At 50.1% G+C, this 20,495-nt stretch overlaps 1 protein-coding gene and 1 pseudogene across 1 annotated transcript; both read left to right on the top strand.

The window, feature by feature from the left end:
* Window positions 1–592: 592 nt before the first annotated feature.
* Window positions 593–5,964, top strand: LOC127209463 (chymotrypsinogen B-like). Its single transcript, XM_051169111.1, has 7 exons — window positions 593–644; window positions 2,986–3,089; window positions 3,177–3,256; window positions 3,362–3,440; window positions 3,710–3,890; window positions 5,205–5,338; window positions 5,754–5,964. The coding sequence occupies exons 1-7, from the start codon at window positions 593–595 to the stop codon at window positions 5,913–5,915; spliced, it is 792 nt and encodes a 263-aa protein (XP_051025068.1). The 3' UTR covers window positions 5,916–5,964.
* An 8,942-nt stretch (window positions 5,965–14,906) lies between these two features.
* LOC127209273 (chymotrypsinogen B-like) lies at window positions 14,907–20,233 on the top strand (annotated as a pseudogene).
* Window positions 20,234–20,495: the final 262 nt, after the last annotated feature.

Below are 20,495 nucleotides of genomic sequence, written 5' to 3'. Positions count from 1 at the left end.
AGACCCACTCCTGTTCCTCTCCACACTTGGACTGTTTGGTGGGACTGGGGACAAGGTGATCCTTAGATAACCCTGGCTGTCCCTGTGACCCTTTGTTTTAAATGAGCGAAACGTATTTGTAGTCATGGGCCATCCACCAGCTTGGAGGCCTCCAAGCCACCAGGGTCTTTGAATCTGTCCTGGGACTGTCTTCAATTAATAGCTGGGACGCCTTCCTGTGTCATTAGGATGGGCACTGAGCCTCTTACCCCAGCTCCTAGAAGCACTACAGAGGCATGGCTCTCCAGGACGTGTGCTCCTGTCCAGCAGGGGTCTTGTCCACAGTGCCCTGGGTACACTGGGCAGTACCCACACTCACGAGCACTGTCTATCAGGGCAGCTGTCCTTTTCCCACGGCTTAGGCATTACAGGCTAAGACCATGATAAGGGACTTGGCCCCGCTTCTGTTCAAGGTCTCCGGATAACAGGGAGGGTGGCTCCTGGACCTTTCTGGTTGGCTAGGGTCACAGGGACTGGGTAGGGCTTGAAGACCCTAGGGGACATAAAAGAGCCACAGAACAGGTGAGCCTCACTTCCCTGACCAGCAAGCACCATGGCATTCCTTTGGCTCTTGTCCTGCTTTGCCCTCGTAGGGGCCTCCTTTGGTAAGTGCTAGGGCTCAAGGTGGCTGGCCAGGCCATTTTATAGGGAGGGCACGGGGTGGGGGTTTATTCTTTTGTCTTTCCTTTTTCTTTCTATCTTTCTATCTTTCTTTCTTTCTATCTTTCTTTTTTTCTTTCTTCTTCCAGAGACAGGGTTTCCCTGTGTATTAGTTCAGCTGTCCTGGACTCACTCTCTAGACCAGGCTGGTCTCGAACTCACAGAGATCTGCTTACCTCTGCCTCCAGAGTGTTGGGGTTACAGTCATGAACCACGAAGCCCAGCTGTGGGGTTTATTCTGAAAGAGCTGATCCCCACCCTTCTGGCTTGAACCTCATCCAGTGACTAGTACCCCAAAGCCTCAGGAAGGACAGGAGTCTTAGGTCTTTCTGGGCCCTTATGCCTGCTTCAAGAGCAAAAACACAAGTCTGGGTCCTGCTGTGGTCTGTTCACCCAGATGTGGAGAGCTCGGGGAGCTAGGGCTTGTGCCATCACATCCAGCCTAACATTTTGCTTTTCACATTTTTAAAAGATTTATTCATTCATTTATTTAGTGTATGAATGCTCTATCTGCAGGTACATTTGCAGGCCAGAGGAGAGCATCAGATCTCATTATATATGGTTGTGAGCCACCATGTGGTTGCTGGGAATTGAACTCAGGACCTCTGGAAGAGCAGACAGTGCTCTTAACCACTGAGCCACCTCTCCAGCCCCTGCTCTTCCCTTCTAAAAAGTAAAAAATAGTGACTAAAAACATATAAGTTAGTAAAAAACACAGAGGTGCGTGCCTGTAGTCCTAGCACTCAGGAAATCAATGCTTCTAACAGAGACAGTTTTTTGTAGTTCATCCTGATCCTCCTGCCTCTGTCTCCCAAGTGCCAGGCCTACAGGTCTGTGCCACCACACTCAATGTCAGAAGACTCTCCTGTTTTGGTTTGTTTTATTTTGTTTTTGTCGCTATTGCTCATTTTGTTCTGAACAGCTTCTCACCCTCTTGCTCAGCCTGGCAGCTCTTGGGCTTGAGCAATTCTCCTGCCTCAGCCCTCAGAGCAGCTGTGTCTATAGGCGTTTCCCACTGAACCAGCCTCAGAGGCCTTTTAAAAGCTGAAAACCCAGATTCAGAGGAGCTGCCCTTCGCTGCCTCCCTCCTGTACTAGGCATTGCTTTTCCAGCTTATACAAATGCACAAGGTGACTATAAACCCATAAGCGAAGATCCTTAAAACCACATCAACAGCATCTGACTGTGTCAGATGAACACTGTGCTCCTTTTCCACTCAGAGTGCTGTACATCAACCATGTTGCCATGGAGACCCAGCTCACTCAATTAAATATACTCTGCTGTGGGAATAGCTAGCACCCTTATTTCTCACTTTTTGGCTCTACTAAAAATAGGTTATTGTGACTTTGTGGGGGCATATCAGTCATCAGTGAGGGGTCTTGTCCATTTCCTGGTCTCTGTGCACAAGAGAGACAGGTGCTGGCCCTGGAGCATGTCAGGAGACTTCAGAAAAGAGGCTGGGCATGGGGCCTCACTGCTCAGTGCACAGGCAAATGCAGAGCCTCTGCCATGATGTGCCAGCTGCTGTGGCAAGTGTGTCAGGTGTGCCCAAGGTGCTGACTGTTCGCTCTACTTGTTTCCCTCTTCTGTGATGTGATCTTTCCTGGAGAAGAATCAAAGTCCCCTTTTCCCTTCTCTCTCTCTCTCTCTTTTTTTTTTTTTTTTTTTTTTTTTTTTCTTTTTTAACTTGAGACAGGGCCTTGCTATGGAGCCCTGCCTGGCCAGGAACTCCCTAGGCTGGCCTTAAACTCAGAGGTCTCCTGCCTATGTCCGGAGTGTTGAGTTTAAAGAGGTAGACCAGCACACCTCCCGCAAAGTCTTTTTTTTCTTTTTAAAGAAACAGAGCAGGGTCGTGCTTTAATCCCAAAACTCAGGAGAAAGAGGCAGGTGGCTCTGTCTGTCTGTGAGTTTGAAGCCAGTCTGGTCTACAGAACGAGTTCCAGGACAGCCATAGCTACACCGGGAAACCCTGCTTTAAAACTCCATATAAATAAATAAGGAACCAAATTTCCCATGAGGAACAGTTACTGCAACAGGCGGGTCCCACAGGAATGGCCAGCCAGGAGGCTGAGCCAGACAGCCTGATAGTCCAGCCTGTATCCTACTCCTTCCTCTGTGGCATGCCTGGATGGGGCAGCTGTGCCTCTTTCCATTCCTGGGAGGATAAGTGGGGTCAGCAGGCTGTGCATGAGGGATCCCTGAGGCAGGAGGGTAAAGGACAATCAGATGATTCCAGGGGAGGTGGCATGGTCTCAGTGAGTTGGCGGAATACCCCTGTCCCCACAGGCTGTGGAGTCCCTGCCATCCAACCCGTGCTGACTGGTCTGTCCAGGATCGTCAATGGAGAGGATGCTGTTCCTGGCTCCTGGCCCTGGCAGGTGTCCCTGCAGGTGAGCGAGGGATTCTGGGCACATGAGCTCAGGTTCTAGAGTGCAGCTGTGTTGGGAGGCACTGACCTTACTCTTCCTCCTCCCCAGGACAGCACTGGCTTTCATTTCTGCGGGGGCTCCCTCATCAGTGAAGACTGGGTGGTCACTGCTGCCCACTGCGGGGTCAAGTGAGTCCCAGACTAGCTTGGGGGTTTGCTTCCAGCTTTCTTTGGGGCTGGTGGTGGGGATCAGAGCCGGTCTTTATGCTCGCCCCCGCGTGTCTCAATGCCCAGGACATCTGATGTGGTGGTAGCTGGAGAGTTTGACCAGGGCTCTGAGGAAGAGAATGTTCAGGTGTTGAGGATCGCAAAGGTATGCAGGCTGCTGGATGGGGGCGGGGCTCAGCCCACAGGCTGGGGAGAAAGGCAGGAGGGAGAAGGCCCTGGCTGCTTGAGGGCAGGAGCACAGGGCAGCTGGGGCTGGGTCTTTCTGGGCCTCTTCTAATGGGGCCAACAGGAAAGGAGCTTGTCCCCTGGAGCTTGGCACAGCCCAGCTCCGACCCACCCACCCCACCTCCAGCCCATGTCTGTCCTTCTTCCCCCTCTCCTCCCAGGTCTCAGGTGAGCCTCTGGTCCCCACAGGTTTTCAAGAACCCCAAATTCAATATGCTCACTGTACGCAATGACATCACCCTGCTGAAGCTGGCCACTCCTGCCCAGTTCAGTGAGGCCGTGTCCGCTGTGTGTCTGCCCAGTGCTGACGATGACTTCCCTGCTGGCACAGTGTGTGCCACCACTGGCTGGGGCAAGACCAAGTACAATGGTGAGTGTGCTAAGGCCTGGCTCCAGCAGGAGCTACTGTTGGGTCAGGCTGCCCAGACAGCAGGCATTTCCTGGTATGACCCATAGTGTTTTTATTTTTCCTTCTTTCCTTTCTTCTTCTAGTTCTTCTTCTTCCTTTTTTTTTTTTTTTTTTTTTTTAGTCTTTCCATTTCCACTAATACATCTTTCCATTTCTTTTTCTTTTTTCCTTTGCTTTTTCAAGACAGGGTTTCTCTGTGTAGCCTTGCCTTTTCTGGACTCTCTCTGTAGACCAGGCTGGCCTCAAACACACAGGGATCTGCTTGCCTCTGCCTCCCAAGTGCTGGGATTAAAGTCGTGTGTCACCACTGCCCGGCTTCCATTTCTTTTTTTAATAATTAATTTATTTTATTTCATGTATATTGGTGCATTGGTATTTTGCCTGCATGTATATAGGTCTGTGTAAAGATGCCAGATCCCCTGGAACTGCAGTTGAGACAGTTTTATTATGCCAGGTAGGTGCTGGAAATTGAACCTGGGTCCTCTGGAAGAGCAACCAGGGCTCTTAACCACTGAGCCTTCTCTCCAGCCCTATCTTTCCATTTCTTAATGTGAAATAGGTTAATTAAAGCTGGGCATGGCGGCACACTTTAATCCCAGAACTTGGGAGCAGAGATAATCGGATCATGTGAGTTCCAGACCAGCCAAAGCTGTATAATGAGACGCTTCTGAAAAAAAAAAAAAAGAAAAGAAAAATTAACAAGAGGCTGGAGAGATGGCTCAGAGTTTAGGAGCACTGACTGCTTTTCCAAAGGACCTGAGTTCGATTCCCAGCAACCACATAGTGGCTCAAAATAATCTATGAGATCTGATATCCGCTCTGGTATGCATGCAGGCATAACATTGTATAATAAATATATAAATCTTTAAGAAATTAAGTAGCAATCTATAAAAGTAACAATTATTATGTGTCAGCTAAGACTTACTATTTAAAGCTTAACCAACATAAACAAAGGGCTGCTGATAAGATGAGGCCTGAAGGAAGCCCTTCACTTGGCAGGAGGTCTTCTCTCTGACCCTTGACCTGATTGTGAGTCCCATCATGGGTCTCTAAGACTCCAGAGGGTGGGGCCATGCTCTCTTGAGATCTTACACACCCACTAGCCATGGCCACACAGGACCAATAGGAGAGCTTTGCCTGAGGCTCCGGCCCTGCCTGTAGTGGGACCTGACCGCAGCTCCCCCAGCAGATGTCTGCCTGTTAAATGACCCATGGTGGTATCCAGTAGGCTGGTGGGCCTTTGGGACCCTGACTGCATCTCTTCTGTCCCCGTAGCCCTGGTGACTCCTGACAAGCTGCAGCAGGCAACCCTGCCCATCGTGTCCACCGCTGAGTGCAAGAAGCACTGGGGTTCCAAGATCACCGATGTGATGATCTGCGCAGGCGCCAGTGGTGTCTCCTCCTGCATGGTACAGCCTCCCGCCCCACCCACTCACACCCCTGCCCAGGCCTGGGTCAGCCTAGTGGGGATCACAGGCCCCTGGTGGTCTGTGTTCTCATGACCCTCCTCTGCCTTTCTCTACCGAGCCTCATTCCTTCCCAGTACTCAGAAAAGAACGGGCTGATGCTAACAGACACCCCTGGCGGGCATCTCTGCCCAGACGGGTGCTGCACTGCTCCCTATAGGGTACCCACTCTTGCCACCAGCGATGTGAACTGCGTGTGTCTCCTACTCACAGAGGCGAGCTAGTTGTGTCTCTCCAGGAGTATAGGAGCACAGCTGGGACTGTCGCTGAGCCCCAAGGCACTTCCCTACACTTTGCCTTGCACCCCACCAGGTCCAGGCCCTCGTGTCAGGGACAAGTCTGTTGCCTTTCTCTGCAGGGTGACTCCGGTGGCCCCCTTGTCTGCCAGAAGGATGGAGTGTGGACCCTGGCCGGCATTGTGTCCTGGGGCAGTGGTTTCTGCTCTACTTCCACTCCTGCCGTGTATGCCCGAGTCACAGCCCTCATGCCCTGGGTTCAGCAGGTCTTGGAAGAGAACTGAGTCCGCGGCTCTGGTCTCCCCGGGCAAGCATCCGCAATAAAATCATCTAATTAGAGCGCCGACTCTCTGTGTGTCTTTGCGGTCCAGGGGACATGAGACTGGAACTAACCGGGCCATCTACCAAGGGGTCCTTTTGCTGGTCCCTCTCTAGGCTATGTACACCACGCTGGCCTTTCTTTCTACCTCGTCCCTCACTAGGTCAGAACTCAGGCTATTCTACTGGAATAGCTAGGCCCACAGCATCCTCTGGAAGGCAATGGTCTCTGGCCAGACTCTAGCATCCACAGCCCTAAAGCGTTAGCTACCTTCAGAGCCATACTGTCCAAAGGCAAACCTCATGCCATAGATACCTTTTTCTGTTGGCTCCTCCTCCCACCCCCTAAGAGCGCTCTCCTGCCTCAGACCCCGTCCCTGCCCTGCGCTTGTTCCAGGCTGTCTGTGAGCTCCAGGCCTGGATGTGAACTCACTGTATGTGTGTGAATGTGTGAGGGGCTGTTTCACTTCTGTGTCTGTGCACTATGTGCATGCATGTCCACAGAGGACAGAAAAGGATGTCAGAGCCCCTGGGACTGAAGTTGCAGGCAGTTGTGAGCTGCCATGTGAGAGCTGGGAAGTGAATGGAGGCACAGCTGGTGCTCTTAGCTGCTGAGCCAACCCTCCAGATCTGCTCTCCTGCAACAGTGACCACTTAGGCTTTGCATGTGTGCACGTGTCTGTTGACGTAGACATGAGGAGGGTTCTGGTCCAGTGTTGTCATTACCTTTACTGAATCTTAAACACTCCCACCTTGGCCAGTGGGAACTTCTTCAATGGCTACTTGAGGCACGTCCACACAGTCTTCCTGTTTCCTTGCTATATGACATGATGCCAGCCTCCCACCTGGCATTAAACAAAACACAGTAGGAAGTCATTTCCTAGTCCTGGCTGTCTTTGAACTTGCAATTCTCCTGCCTATGTAGCTCAGGATGGCCTTGAGTTTAAAAAAAAAATATATTTTATATATGCAGGGGAAGGGAGTCCATGGCAGATGCTAGTCGAGGCCAGAAGAGGGCATCAAATCCCTCAGAGCTTGAGTTTACAGGCAGTAGCTAGCTGATGGATGTGGGTGCTAGGAAGCAGACTCAGTTCCTCTACAGGTGCCGCAAGCACTCTTAACCTTGAGCCACAGCTCAGCCCCCAACCTTAAACATCTGCTTCACCTGCCTGCCCAGCACCGGCTTGTGCCACCATGCGGGATGCTTGTGGTGCAGGGGATGGAAGCTAGGGCATCAAGTAAGCTAGGCAGACACTGGGCTTGATGACACGCAGGTAGGATTGCATCGTCCACCTTGACGTTAGAACAGCTTGAGTCCTAAATCCAACACAAGGCTCCTAAGAGAGAGACTGCGGGAGATGGCACACAGAGAAGGACTTTTGACCATGGCGGCAGAGGCTGGTGTGCTGCCGTGACAAGAACAGAACACCACCGGCTCCAGAGGCTGAGGATGGAGGCACATGGCGTCCCTCTGGCCTTCTGACGCTGAAGCCGTGATCTCAGTGCAGTGAGGTTGGTAAGGAGCTTTCAGCCTCCGGAGTGCTGAGAGGATACACAATTTTTCATCTCGGTCACAGCAGACTTGGGAAACCAATACTCTGAAGATTTGTTTTTGTTTGTTTTGTTTTAATTTCTCCTAAATCATTTTTTTTTTTTAAATTTCTTTTGGGTTTTTCAAGACAGGGTTTCTCTATAGGCCTGGCTGTCCTGGAATACTCTCTGTAGACCTGAGGCTGGCCTCGAACTCCCAGAGATTCATCAGCCTCTGCCTCCCTAGTGCTGGCATCAAAAGGTGTGGAAATAATCTCTTGTGTGCTGTATTTAAGTATCCCCTGTCAATAAAAAGCTGGTTGGCCTATTAGCTGAGTCAGGAAATAGTAGGTGGGACTTCCGGGAGAGAGAGATGAATTCTGGGATAGAACCGGAGGCAAGAGAGTAGCAAGGACTCTGAGGAAGGGGGACTTACGAAATTGAGGAGAGGTAACCAGCTGTGTGGCACACATAGAATAGAATAAACAGCTTAAAAAAAAAAAAAGACTAGGCGCGGTGGCACACACCTTTAACCCCAGTACTCGAGAAGCAGCGGCAGGCGGATCACTGAGATCGAGGCCAGCCTGGTCTACAAAGTGAGTCCGGGACAGGCTACACAGAGAAACCCTGTCTCGGGGGGAAAAATGGTTTGAACTAGTCGGGGAATGAGCCAAAAATCATCCTTAACTTTCCTTTTCCACTACGTCAGGCTTTAACTTTCCTTTTCGTATTTTCCACTCTTTCATACCTTGGTGCTTCAGATTAGGGTCCCTCCCCCATGTACTTTTTCTTCAGCTGTTCAATCTAAACCATTGTGTTATTAGATTTTGTTTTGTGTGTGTGTGTGTACTTTTCCACTTCAGGGTGTCTGTGTGAGTCTTTTCAAGACTGTGGACGGCTCACGCTTTACAAGTGTAAGGACTTTGGATCCCCGGAACCCATGTAACTGCCAGGTGTGGGCAGTGGCAGATAGGGGGATCCCCAGAGTAAGCTGTGACAGGCTGGTCTCAACCCTAAGCTCTTACGGCCTTCTGTTTAGCCCCTGGAAACTGGAACTATAGGTGTGACTGAGAGACCCTGCCTCAGTGAACAAGGTGGGAGAAGGGTTACTGAAGATCTATTTTTTTTTTTTTTTTGAGACAGAGTCTGTGTGTGGCCATGCCTGCCCTGAACTCACTTTGTAGTCCAGGCTGGCCTCGAACTCACAGAGATCCACTTGCCTCTGCCTCCCAAGTGCTGGGATTAAAGGCCTGTGCCACCACGCCCGGCTTCTTTTTTTTTTTTTTTTTTTTAATTTTATGTATATATGTGTTTCTCTGCATGTATAATCTTTATGTGCCCCAGAGACCTGAAGAATCAGATTCCTTGGAACTGGTTGTGAGCAGCCATGTAGGTGCTGGGAATTAAACCCAGAGCCTTCGGTGGTCTTAACCCCTGACCTATCACTCCAGCCCTTTCTTTCTTTTCTTGAGACAGATTCTCAAATGGCCTGGGCTGGTCTCAAACTCCCTGTGTAACTGAGGCTGTCCTGACCCTCCTGCCTCCACCTCCCCAGTGCTGCGATCACAGGTGTGAGCTACCACACCTGGCTCTGACAGAATCCATGGCATTCTTTCTTTATTAGGCCCCTTTATCATGCAAGAAGATTTTCTCCTATCCTCCTGTTTCTGAGTGCCTTTAATAGTGAAGGGAAGTTGGCTTTGTCCAAGGACCTTGGTTTTTTTTGTTTGTTTGTTTGTTTTTCAAGACAGGGTTTCTCTGTGTAGCCTTGGCCATCCTGGACTCACTTTGTAGAGCAGGCTGGCCTCGAACTCACAGCGATCCGCTTCCCTCTGCCTCCCGAGTGCTGGGATTAAAGGCGTGCGTCACCAAGCCCGGCGCTTATTTATTTTTTGAGACAAGGTTTTTCTGTAGACCAAGATGTTCTTCAACTCACAGAGATCCTCCTGCCTCTGCCTCCCAAGTGCCGGGACTGAAGGCATTGGCCAACACCGCCCGGCTAGCCATTCATTATCTTGAAGGATGTTTTGCCATAGTTTGCAAGAACATCCTTCCCTGGCCACTGGTTTCCCTGATTTGTTGAGAGGTCAGTCATCTCAGAGCAAAGACAGTAGTGAACCCAAGCAAGATCATCCTATGCCCAGGAGAGGACCGGGACCTGGGTCCCTGCCTCCAGTTAGATCCATGTATTCCTGGCCTTTGCTGATGGTTGTCAGTCAGTCAGTCTGTCTGTCTGTCTGTCTGTCTGTCTGTCTGTCTGTTCTGGGAGTCGTACCTAAGGCCTACCTGTCAGGTAAGCGCTCTACTATTGAGCTGTATACTCAGCCCTCACTATTACTTGTTTTGTTGTGTTTTTTGAGACATGGCCTCTCTCACTGTGTCATTCCAGCTGGCTGGGAACTCACTATGTAGACCAGCCTGGCCTCCACTAACAAAAATCCACCTGCCTCTGCCTCTGCCTCTGCCTCTGCCTCTGCCTCTGGAGAAGGCTGGATCAAAGGTGTGCACCAGATTATCAGGCCTCCTGGTTGCATTTAAGAGGGTTTTTGTGTTTTCTTTGGCTGCTTTCAAGACTCTGCTTGGCTTGATTGAACTGGCTGATGTTTGGTTCTGTTCATTTACACTGTTAGGGTCAGAGCCCAGGAGCTTGTGAATATCAGGCCAGAACTCTGTCACTGAGCCATGCCTCCTGCCTCTGTGGTTCATCCTTCTTGGAATTCTTGTGGATAACGTGTGTGTGTGTGTGTGTGTGTGTGTGTGTGGGTGGGTGTATTACATACATTATATAAATGTGTGTGTGTGTGTGTGTGTATGTAGGTATAGTTGGAGACAAGCTCTTAGTATGTAGCCTTGGCTGCCGTGGAACTCTGCAATTCTGGCGATTGAAGCAGATAGCTTCACGTTCAGATCTTTTCTGGGTCTCAAAACTGTGGATCAGAAGACAGTTGTCGGCTGGTGAGACAGCTCAGCACTGTACTGCAAGTTCGACCTGGGACCCCCATAAAATGGAAGGAGAGAACCAGCTCCACTAAGTTGTGCTGCGACGTCTACACGCACGTGGTGACATACATGTGCCCCCCCCACTCCATATATATACACAAATACAATAAAAATAAATGGAACGTAGCTTATTATGGTGGCCCACATCTTTAATCCCTACACTCAAAGGCAGGCAGATCTCTGTGAAATGAGAGCCAGCCTGGTCTACAAAGCAAGTCCAGGACAGCTAAGGCTACACAGAGAAACCCTGTCTCAAAAAACAACAAAAGTTAGCAATAATAATAAATAAATTTCAACAGAACTGAAAACATCCAAAAAAGCTTCTTGGTTGTTTTTGGTTTCTTTGTTTGCTTGTTTTTGTTTTTTTCCAAGACAAGGTTTCTCTATGTAGCCTTGGCTGTTCTAGACTTGCTTTGTAGGATAATGTCTAAAGGTGCCCCAAAGACCACCAGGAATCAGTCAGAATCAGATCACACAGGATCTCGTTTATTAATCAAGCTCAGAGCCCGGACCCTCAGCCTCCTGGTGAGGAGGGAAGATGGCGGTGGGATGATGGAGAACGGTGGCATTGTTTCCAAGCCTTGCTGTTATATAATAGGTCAGAGGGGTACAGGAAAGGTGCCCATTAAGCTGACTGGCTGGGGCGCCAGGACTGAGCTAGGGGACCAGGGCCAGACCACAGGGGGCAATTTATTTATGTTCTGGTCCCAGTGACCTGCAGCTGTGATTGGTTGGCCCCAGGTGCAAGCTCTTAGGAAGAGTTGCTAGCTATACATATGTGCCTCTCCTGGAAACTCCGGGGAGGGGATGGTGGGGAGAGGATGTGTGTGTCAAGTCTTCAGGCCCTGAACACAAAATGGCATTGGTTGGTCGCTGTAGTAGACCAGGCTGGCCTCAAACTCTCAGCAATCAGGAAAAGCCATTGTTTCAGAATATTTCTCAGCCATCCTCTGCCCAAATACTAAGGTCCCAAATGCAGCCTCAGGGACTCCACTTATGCATATTAGTTATAACGGGTTAAATGATGACCTAATTATGCACATTAATTACAAAGGGTTAAATGATGGCTCATTATGCATATTAATTATAACCGATGACATGATGGTCACTAGGGACTTTTCTTGGTTTTTCGAGACAAGGTTTCTCTGTGTAGCCTCGGCTGTCCTGGACTCTCTCTGTAGACCAGGCTGGCCTCCAACTCACAGATATCTGCCTGCCTCTGCCACTCAGGTGCTGGGATTAAAGGCGTGGGCCACCACCTATCAGCTCCTCAACATTGTATTTTAGACATGGTCTCTAACCCAGGCTGCCTACGAACTTGCTATGTAATCTAGGCTAGCCTCTAAATATTTTTACTTTTAACATTGTTCGTGTGTGTATGCTTATGTGTGCATGCACAGGTGTGTGTGTGTGTGTCCCAGAATGTGCACATATATATGTGTATACTTGAGGGTAGAAGAGGATGTCAGACCCTCTTCAGAGTTAGTTACAGGTGTTGGGAGCCACAAGACACACATTCTGGGACTCAAACTCTGATCCTCTGGGAGAACAGCAAGTGCTCTTAACTGTAGGAGAGATAAACCTGTGTCCCAAGTATGGCATGAGGAATGGCCTTGTGAGAGAACAGGTGAGGTTAATCCACTAGAAGACAAACCAGCTCCTGTGGGAGCTTGATGGTTGCCAGCTGAAAAGATCCCGTGAGCAGATTCTGGGAGGAGATATATAAATGAGCCCAGAAGTAGAGGCAGGGAGTTTGGAGACTTCAGATAGTTTTGGCTGTTGATAGCTCCACTTTGAGATGCTCCTAGAGAGGACTGCTGGAGGGAAGGCTTCGGGGCTCCGGGGCTTCGGGGCTTTGCTCCTGCTGAGGTCTGGGTTCTGGTTACTCCAGGTTCCAGCAGAAGAAATCCTGCTGATTACACCAAGAGAATTGTTCTTTGGAACTGATATCCTTAGGGTTTTGTTATTGTGTTCGTTAATCCTTGTTTCCTATTGTGTTGGTTAGTCGGGTTATAAGTGAGGGACACTCGCTTCATAACTTATAATAAAATGTATTGGTTAAGAATATTGAGCCTGGGGCTGGAGAGATGGCTCACAGGTTAAGAGCACTGGTTGCTCTTCCAGAGGTCCTGAGTTCCATTCCCACAACCACATGGTGGCTCACAACCATCTATGGTGAGATCTGGTGCCCTCTTCTGACACACAGGCATATATACAGGCAAAACAGCTGTTTACATGATAAATAAATCTTAAAAAAAGAAAAGAAAAGAAAAAAAGAAAACTGAGCCTACACCTAACTGCTGAGCCATTTCTCCAGTCTCTTATACAGTATCTTAAAATTTAGCCTGGGAATCACTGGTCCCCAGCCTATTCTCCTGATCCGCAGTCCTCTGCCTCCATAGTGCTGGCCCTTATAGGCATGTGTCACTATAGCTGCCCGACTGGTGCTCTGTCACCTGCCTGGATGGCTAGGCCTGAGCAGTGCCCTCCACAACAGCCGCAGTCCCAGCACCAAGTCCTTGCCTCTCTTCTCTTTGCTTCGTATTCTCATGGCTTCTGTGGCCCACACAGGCACAGACAGACACCATGTGCTTTGGGGCCTCAGCCTGGAACGGTGCCTGAGCACAGGACAAAGGGACTTGCCTGCATAGCTTGAGAATATATCCAGCCTCATACCTGCCTCGGCTCCCCATCTTTGGCAATGACAAGACTTTGTCCTCTGTGCCATTTTGTGCAGAAACAGAGCTTCATTTTATGGAAACAAAGCTCTGGGCAAGTGAGATGGTTCAGTGAGTAAAAGCGATTGCCAGTGACCTTGACAACCTGAGTGTTGTCCCTGGGACCCACATTGCAGAGAGAACTGACTCCTACAAGCTGTTCTTTGACCTTTACATGTGCACCATGCCATACATATGTGCCCACCACATAAGTAAATACAGGTGATTTTAAAAATGTGTGTTAATGTTTTACCTGTATGTCTGTCTGTGCCTCCCATGCATGCAGTGTCGAGGGAGGCCAGTAGAGGGAGGTGGATCCCCGGAATTAGGGTTTCAGACTGTTGTGAACAGCAATGTGAGTGCTAGGACTGAAACCTGGGTCCTCTGGAAGAGCAACCAGTGCTCTTAATCCCAAAGCCATTACTCCACTGCAGTAAATACATCCTTTTTCCTCTTTTTTTTCTCTGTCTTTCTTTCTCTGTCTCTGTCTTGTCTCTCTGTCTCTCTCACACTTTATTTTCTTCCTTTCTTATTTATTTATTTGGTTGGTTTGTTTATGTTTTCTTTTTTGAGACAGGGATTCTTTGTGTAAGCCTGGCAGTCCTGGAATACACTCTGTAGACCAAGCTGGCCCCAAACTCAGGGATCCACCTGCCTCTGCCTCCCAAGAGCTGGAATTAAAGGTGTGTGCCACCATGCCCAGCTATAAACATATCTTTTTAAAAAGAAAGTAAAACTTTATATAAAGAAAAAAAACTATCCCTCTTCCTCTCTCTCTTTCTCTCTTTTTCCTCCGCCTCCTCCTGTTTCTCCCTTCCTCTTCCTCCTCTGCCTCTTCTCCTGAGGCAGGTTCTCAGATAGCCTAGGCTAGCCCTACAACTTGCCATGTAGCTGAGAGTGATCTTGAACTTCTGATCCTCTTGCCTCCACATCTGGAATGCTTAGCTTACAGTCTACAGCACCACACCTGGGGTGTGAGATGGTGAGTTGGACCCAGGGTTTCCTGTGCGTTAGGCAGGCACTTGCAGCCCCAAGACTAAATCCACAGATTGTGAATCTTCACAGGTGAAAATGCCACTAAGCACAGTAGCCTCACTGGGGCTACTGTCCTGTTGCCTAGACCCACTCCTGTTCCTCTCTACACTTGGACTGTTTGGTGGGACTGGGGACAAGGTGATCCTTAGATAACCCTGGCTGTCCCTGTGACCCTTTGTTTTAAATGAGTGAAACCTATTTGTAGTCATGGGCCATCCACCAGCTTGGAGGCCTCCAAGCCACCAGGGTCTTTGAATCTGTCCTGGGACTGTCTTCAATTAATAGCTGGGACGCCTTCCTGTGTCATTAGGATGGGCACTGAGCCTCTTACCCCAGCTCCTAGAAGCACTACAGAGGCATGGCTCTCCAGGACGTGTGCTCCTGTCCAGCAGGGGTCTTGTCCACAGTGCCCTGGGTACACTGGGCAGTACCCACACTCATGAGCACTGTCTATCAGGGCAGCTGTCCTTTTCCCACGGCTTAGGCATTACAGGCTAAGACCATGATAAGGGACTTGGCCCCGCTTCTGTTCAAGGTCTCCGGATAACAGGGAGGGTGGCTTCTGGACCTTTCTGGTTGGCTAGGGTCACAGGGACTGGGTAGGGCTTGAAGACCCTAGGGGACATAAAAGAGCCACAGAATAGGTGAGCCTCACTTCCCTGACCAGCAAGCACCATGGCATTCCTTTGGCTCTTGTCCTGCTTTGCCCTCGTAGGGGCCTCCTTTGGTAAGTGCTGGGGCTCAAGGTGGCTGGCCAGGCCATTTTATAGGGAGGGCACGGGGTGGGGGTTTATTCTTTTGTCTTTCCTTTTTCTTTCTATCTTTCTATCTTTCTTTCTTTCTATCTTTCTTTTTTTCTTTCTTCTTCCAGAGACAGGGTTTCCCTGTGTATTAGTTCAGCTGTCCTGGACTCACTCTCTAGACCAGGCTGGTCTCGAACTCACAGAGATCTGCTTACCTCTGCCTCCAGAGTGTTGGGGTTACAGTCATGAACCACGAAGCCCAGCTGTGGGGTTTATTCTGAAAGAGCTGATCCCCACCCTTCTGGCTTGAACCTCATCCAGTGACTAGTACCCCAAAGCCTCAGGAAGGACAGGAGTCTTAGGTCTTTCTGGGCCCTTATGCCTGCTTCAAGAGCAAAATCACAAGTCTGGGTCCTGCTGTGGTCTGTTCACCCAGATGTGGAGAGCTCGGGGAGCTAGGGCTTGTGCCATCACATCCAGCCTAACATTTTGCTTTTCACATTTTTAAAAGATTTATTCATTCATTTATTTAGTGTATGAATGCTCTATCTGCAAGTACATTTGCAGGCCAGAGGAGAGCATCAGATCTCATTATAGATGGTTGTGAGCCACCATGTGGTTGCTGGGATTTGAACTCAGGACCTCTGGAAGAGCAGACAGTGCTCTTAACCACTGAGCCACCTCTCCAGCCCCTGCTCTTCCCTTCTAAAAAGTAAAAAATAGTGACTAAAAACATATAAGTTAGTAAAAAACACAGAGGTGCGTGCCTGTAGTCCTAGCACTCAGGAAATCAATGCTTCTAACAGAGACAGTTTTTTGTAGTTCATCCTGATCCTCCTGCCTCTGTCTCCCAAGTGCCAGGCCTACAGGTCTGTGCCACCACACTCAATGTCAGAAGACTCTCCTGTTTTGGTTTGTTTTATTTTGTTTTTGTCGCTATTGCTCATTTTGTTCTGAACAGCTTCTCACCCTCTTGCTCAGCCTGGCAGCTCTTGGGCTTGAGCAATTCTCCTGCCTCAGCCCTCAGAGCAGCTGTGTCTATAGGCGTTTCCCACTGAACCAGCCTCAGAGGCCTTTTAAAAGCTGAAAACCCAGATTCAGAGGAGCTGCCCTTCGCTGCCTCCCTCCTGTACTAGGCATTGCTTTTCCAGCTTATACAAATGCACAACGTGGCTATAAACCCATAAGCGAAGATCCTTAAAACCACATCAACAGCGTCTGACTGTGTCAGATGAACACTGTGCTCCTTTTCCACTCAGAGTGCTGTACATCAACCATGTTGCCATGGAGACCCAGCTCACTCAATTAAATATACTCTGCTGTGGGAATAGCTAGCACCCTTATTTCTCACTTTTTGGCTCTACTAAAAATAGGTTATTGTGACTTTGTGGGGGCATATCAGTCATCAGTGAGGGGTCTTGTCCATTTCCTGGTCTCTGTGCACAAGAGAGACAGGTGCTGGCCCTGGAGCATGTCAGGAGACTTCAGAAAAGAGGCTGGGCATGGGGCCTCACTGCTCAGTGCACAGGCAACTGCAGAGCCTCTGCCATGATGTGCCAGCTGCTGTGGCAAGTGTGTCAGGTGTGCCCAAGGTGCTGACTGTTCGCTCTACTTGTTTCCCTCTTCTGTGATGTGATCTTTCCTGGAGAAGAATCAAAGCCCCCTTTTCCCTTCTCTCTCTCTCTTTTTTTTTTTTTTTTTTTTCTTTTTTAACTTGAGACAGGGTCTTGCTATGGAGCCCTGCCTGGCCAGGAACTCCCTAGGCTGGCCTTAAACTCAGAGGTCTCCTGCCTATGTCCGGAGTGTTGAGTTTAAAGAGGTACACCAGCACACCTCCCGCAAAGTCTTTTTTTTCTTTTTAAAGAAACAGAGCAGGGTCGTGCTTTAATCCCAAAACTCAGGAGAAAGAGGCAGGTGGCTCTGTCTGTCTGGGAGTTTGAAGCCAGTCTGGTCTACAGAACGAGTTCCAGGACAGCCATAGCTACACCGGGAAACCCTGCTTTAAAACTCCATATAAATAAATAAGGAGCCAAATTTCCCATGAGGAACAGTTACTGCAACAGGCGGGTCCCACAGGAATGGCCAGCCAGGAGGCTGAGCCAGACAGCCTGATAGTCCAGCCTGTATCCTACTCCTTCCTCTGTGGCATGCCTGGATGGGGCAGCTGTGCCTCTTTCCATTCCTGGGAGGATAAGTGGGGTCAGCAGGCTGTGCATGAGGGATCCCTGAGGCAGGAGGGTAAAGGACAATCAGATGATTCCAGGGGAGGTGGCATGGTCTCAGTGAGTTGGCGGAATACCCCTGTCCCCACAGGCTGTGGAGTCCCTGCCATCCAACCCGTGCTGACTGGTCTGTCTAGGATCGTCAATGGAGAGGATGCTGTTCCTGGCTCCTGGCCCTGGCAGGTGTCCCTGCAGGTGAGCGAGGGATTCTGGGCACACAAGCTCAAGTTCTAGAGTGCAGCTGTGTTGGGAGGCACTGACCTTACTCTTCCTCCTCCCCAGGACAGCACTGGCTTTCATTTCTGCGGGGGCTCCCTCATCAGTGAAGACTGGGTGGTCACTGCTGCCCACTGAGGGGTCAAGTGAGTCCCAGACTAGCTTGGGGGTTTGCTTCCAGCTTTCTTTGGGGCTGGTGGTGGGGATCAGAGCCGGTCTTTATGCTCGCCCCCGCGTGTCTCAATGCCCAGGACATCCGATGTGGTGGTAGCTGGAGAGTTTGACCAGGGCTCTGAGGAAGAGAATGTTCAGGTGTTGAGGATCGCAAAGGTATGCAGGCTGCTGGATGGGGGCGGGGCTCAGCCCACAGGCTGGGGAGAAAGGCAGGAGGGAGAAGGCCCTGGCTGCTTGAGGGCAGGAGCACAGGGCAGCTGGGGCTGGGTCTTTCTGGGCCTGTTCTAATGGGGCCAACAGGAAAGGAGCTTGTCCCCTGGAGCTTGGCACAGCCCAGCTCCGACCCACCCACCCCACCTCCGGCCCCTGTCCGTCCTTCTTCCCCCTCTCCTCCCAGGTCTCAGGTGAGCCTCTGGTCCCCACAGGTTTTCAAGAACCCCAAATTCAATATGCTCACTGTACGCAATGACATCACCCTGCTGAAGCTGGCCACTCCTGCCCAGTTCAGTGAGGCCGTGTCCGCTGTGTGTCTGCCCAGTGCTGACGATGACTTCCCTGCTGGCACAGTGTGTGCCACCACTGGCTGGGGCAAGACCAAGTACAATGGTGAGTGTGCTAAGGCCTGGCTCCAGCAGGAGCTACTGTTGGGTCAGGCTGCCCAGACAGCAGGCATTTCCTGGTATGACCCATAGTGTTTTTATTTTTCCTTCTTTCCTTTCTTCTTCTGGTTCTTCTTCTTCCTTTTTTTTTTTTAGTCTTTCCATTTCCACTAATACATCTTTCCATTTCTTTTTCTTTTTTTCTTTGCTTTTTCAAGACAGGGTTTCTCTGTGTAGCCTTGGCTTTTCTGGACTCTCTCTGTAGACCAGGCTGGCCTCAAACACACAGGGATCTGCTTGCCTCTGCCTCCCAAGTGCTGGGATTAAAGTCGTGTGTCACCACTGCCCGGCTTCCATTTCTTTTTTTAATAATTAATTTATTTTATTTCATGTATATTGGTGCATTGGTATTTTGCCTGCATGTATATAGGTCTGTGTAAAGATGCCAGATCCCCTGGAACTGCAGTTGAGACAGTTTTATTATGCCAGGTAGGTGCTGGAAATTGAACTTGGGTCCTCTGGAAGAGCAACCAGGGCTCTTAACCACTGAGCCTTCTCTCCAGCCCTATCTTTCCATTTCTTAATGTGAAATAGGTTAATTAAAGCTGGGCATGGCGGCACACTTTAATCCCAGAACTTGGGAGGCAGAGATAATCGGATCATGTGAGTTCCAGACCAGCCAAAGCTGTATAATGAGACGCTTCTGAAAAAAAAAAAGAAAAAGAAAAATTAACCAGAGGCTGGAGAGATGGCTCAGAGTTTAGGAGCACTGACTGCTTTTCCAAAGGACCTGAGTTCGATTCCCAGCAACCACATGGTGGCTCAAAATAATCTATGAGATCTGATATCCGCTCTGGTATGCATGCAGGCATAACATTGTATAATAAATATATAAATCTTTAAGAAATTAAGTAGCAATCTATAAAAGTAACAATTATTATGTGTCAGCTAAGACTTACTATTTAAAGCTTAACCAACATAAACAAAGGGCTGCTGATAAGATGAGGCCTGAAGGAAGCCCTTCACTTGGCAGGAGGTCTTCTCTCTGACCCTTGACCTGATTGTGAGTCCCATCATGGGTCTCTAAGACTCCAGAGGGTGGGGCCATGCTCTCTAGAGATCTTACGCACCCACTATCCATGGCCACACAGGACCAATAGGAGAGCTTTGCCTGAGGCTCCGGCCCTGCCTGTAGTGGGACCTGACCGCAGCTCCCCCAGCAGATGCCTGCCTGTTAAATGACCCATGGTGGTATCCAGTAGGCTGGTGGGCCTAGGGACCCTGACTGCATCTCCTCTGTCCCCGTAGCCCTGGTGACTCCTGACAAGCTGCAGCAGGCAACCCTGCCCATCGTGTCCACCGCTGAGTACAAGAAGCACTGGGGTTCCAAGATCACCGATGTGATGATCTGCGCAGGCGCCAGTGGCGTCTCCTCCTGCATGGTACAGCCTCCCGCCCCACCCACTCACACCCCTGCCCAGGCCTGGGTCAGCCTAGTGGGGATCACAGGCCCCTGGTGGTCTGTGTTCTCATGACCCTCCTCTGCCTTTCTCTACCGAGCCTCATTCCTTCCCAGTACTCAGAAAAGAACGGGCTGATGCTAACAGACACCCCTGGCGGGCATCTCTGCCCAGACGGGTGCTGCACTGCTCCCTATAGGGTACCCACTCTTGCCACCAGCGATGTGAACTGCGTGTGTCTCCTACTCACAGAGGCGAGCTAGTTGTGTCTCTCCAGGAGTATAGGAGCACAGCTGGGACTGTCGCTGAGCCCCAAGGCACTTCCCTACACTTTGCCTTGCACCCCACCAGGTCCAGGCCCTCGTGTCAGGGACAAGTCTGTTGCCTTTCTCTGCAGGGTGACTCCGGTGGCCCCCTTGTCTGCCAGAAGGATGGAGTATGGACCCTGGCCGGCATTGTGTCCTGGGGCAGTGGTTTCTGCTCTACTTCCACTCCTGCCGTGTATGCCCGAGTCACAGCCCTCATGCCCTGGGTTCAGCAGGTCTTGGAAGAGAACTGAGTCCGCGGCTCTGGTCTCCCCGGGCAAGCATCCGCAATAAAATCATCTAATTAGAGCGCCGACTCTCTGTGTGTCTTTGCGGTCCAGGGGACATGAGACTGGAACTAACCGGGCCATCTACCAAGGGGTCCTTTTGCTGGTCCCTCTCTAGGCTATGTACACCACGCTGGCCTTTCTTTCTACCTCGTCCCTCACTAGGTCAGAACTCAGGCTATTCTACTGGAATAGCTAGGCCCACAGCATCCTCTGGAAGGCAATGGTCTCTGGCCAGACTCTAGCATCCACAGCCCT

Source organism: Acomys russatus, chromosome 26, assembly GCF_903995435.1.
Source record: "Acomys russatus chromosome 26, mAcoRus1.1, whole genome shotgun sequence".
Lineage (NCBI taxonomy): Eukaryota > Metazoa > Chordata > Mammalia > Rodentia > Muridae > Acomys > Acomys russatus.
The sequence above is the reverse complement of the archived record's forward strand: the minus strand, read 5'-3'. Positions and strand labels throughout refer to the sequence as shown.

Coding starts and splice junctions, on each gene's coding strand:
- LOC127209463 (XM_051169111.1), top strand. CDS start 593: ATGGCATTCCTTTGGCTCTTGTCCTGCTTTGCCCTCGTAGGGGCCTCC. Junction 3,257..3,361: donor GCTGCCCACTGCGGGGTCAA/GTGAGTCCCAGA, acceptor CTCAATGCCCAG/GACATCTGATGTGGTGGTAG. Junction 5,339..5,753: donor GTGGTGTCTCCTCCTGCATG/GTACAGCCTCCC, acceptor CTTTCTCTGCAG/GGTGACTCCGGTGGCCCCCT.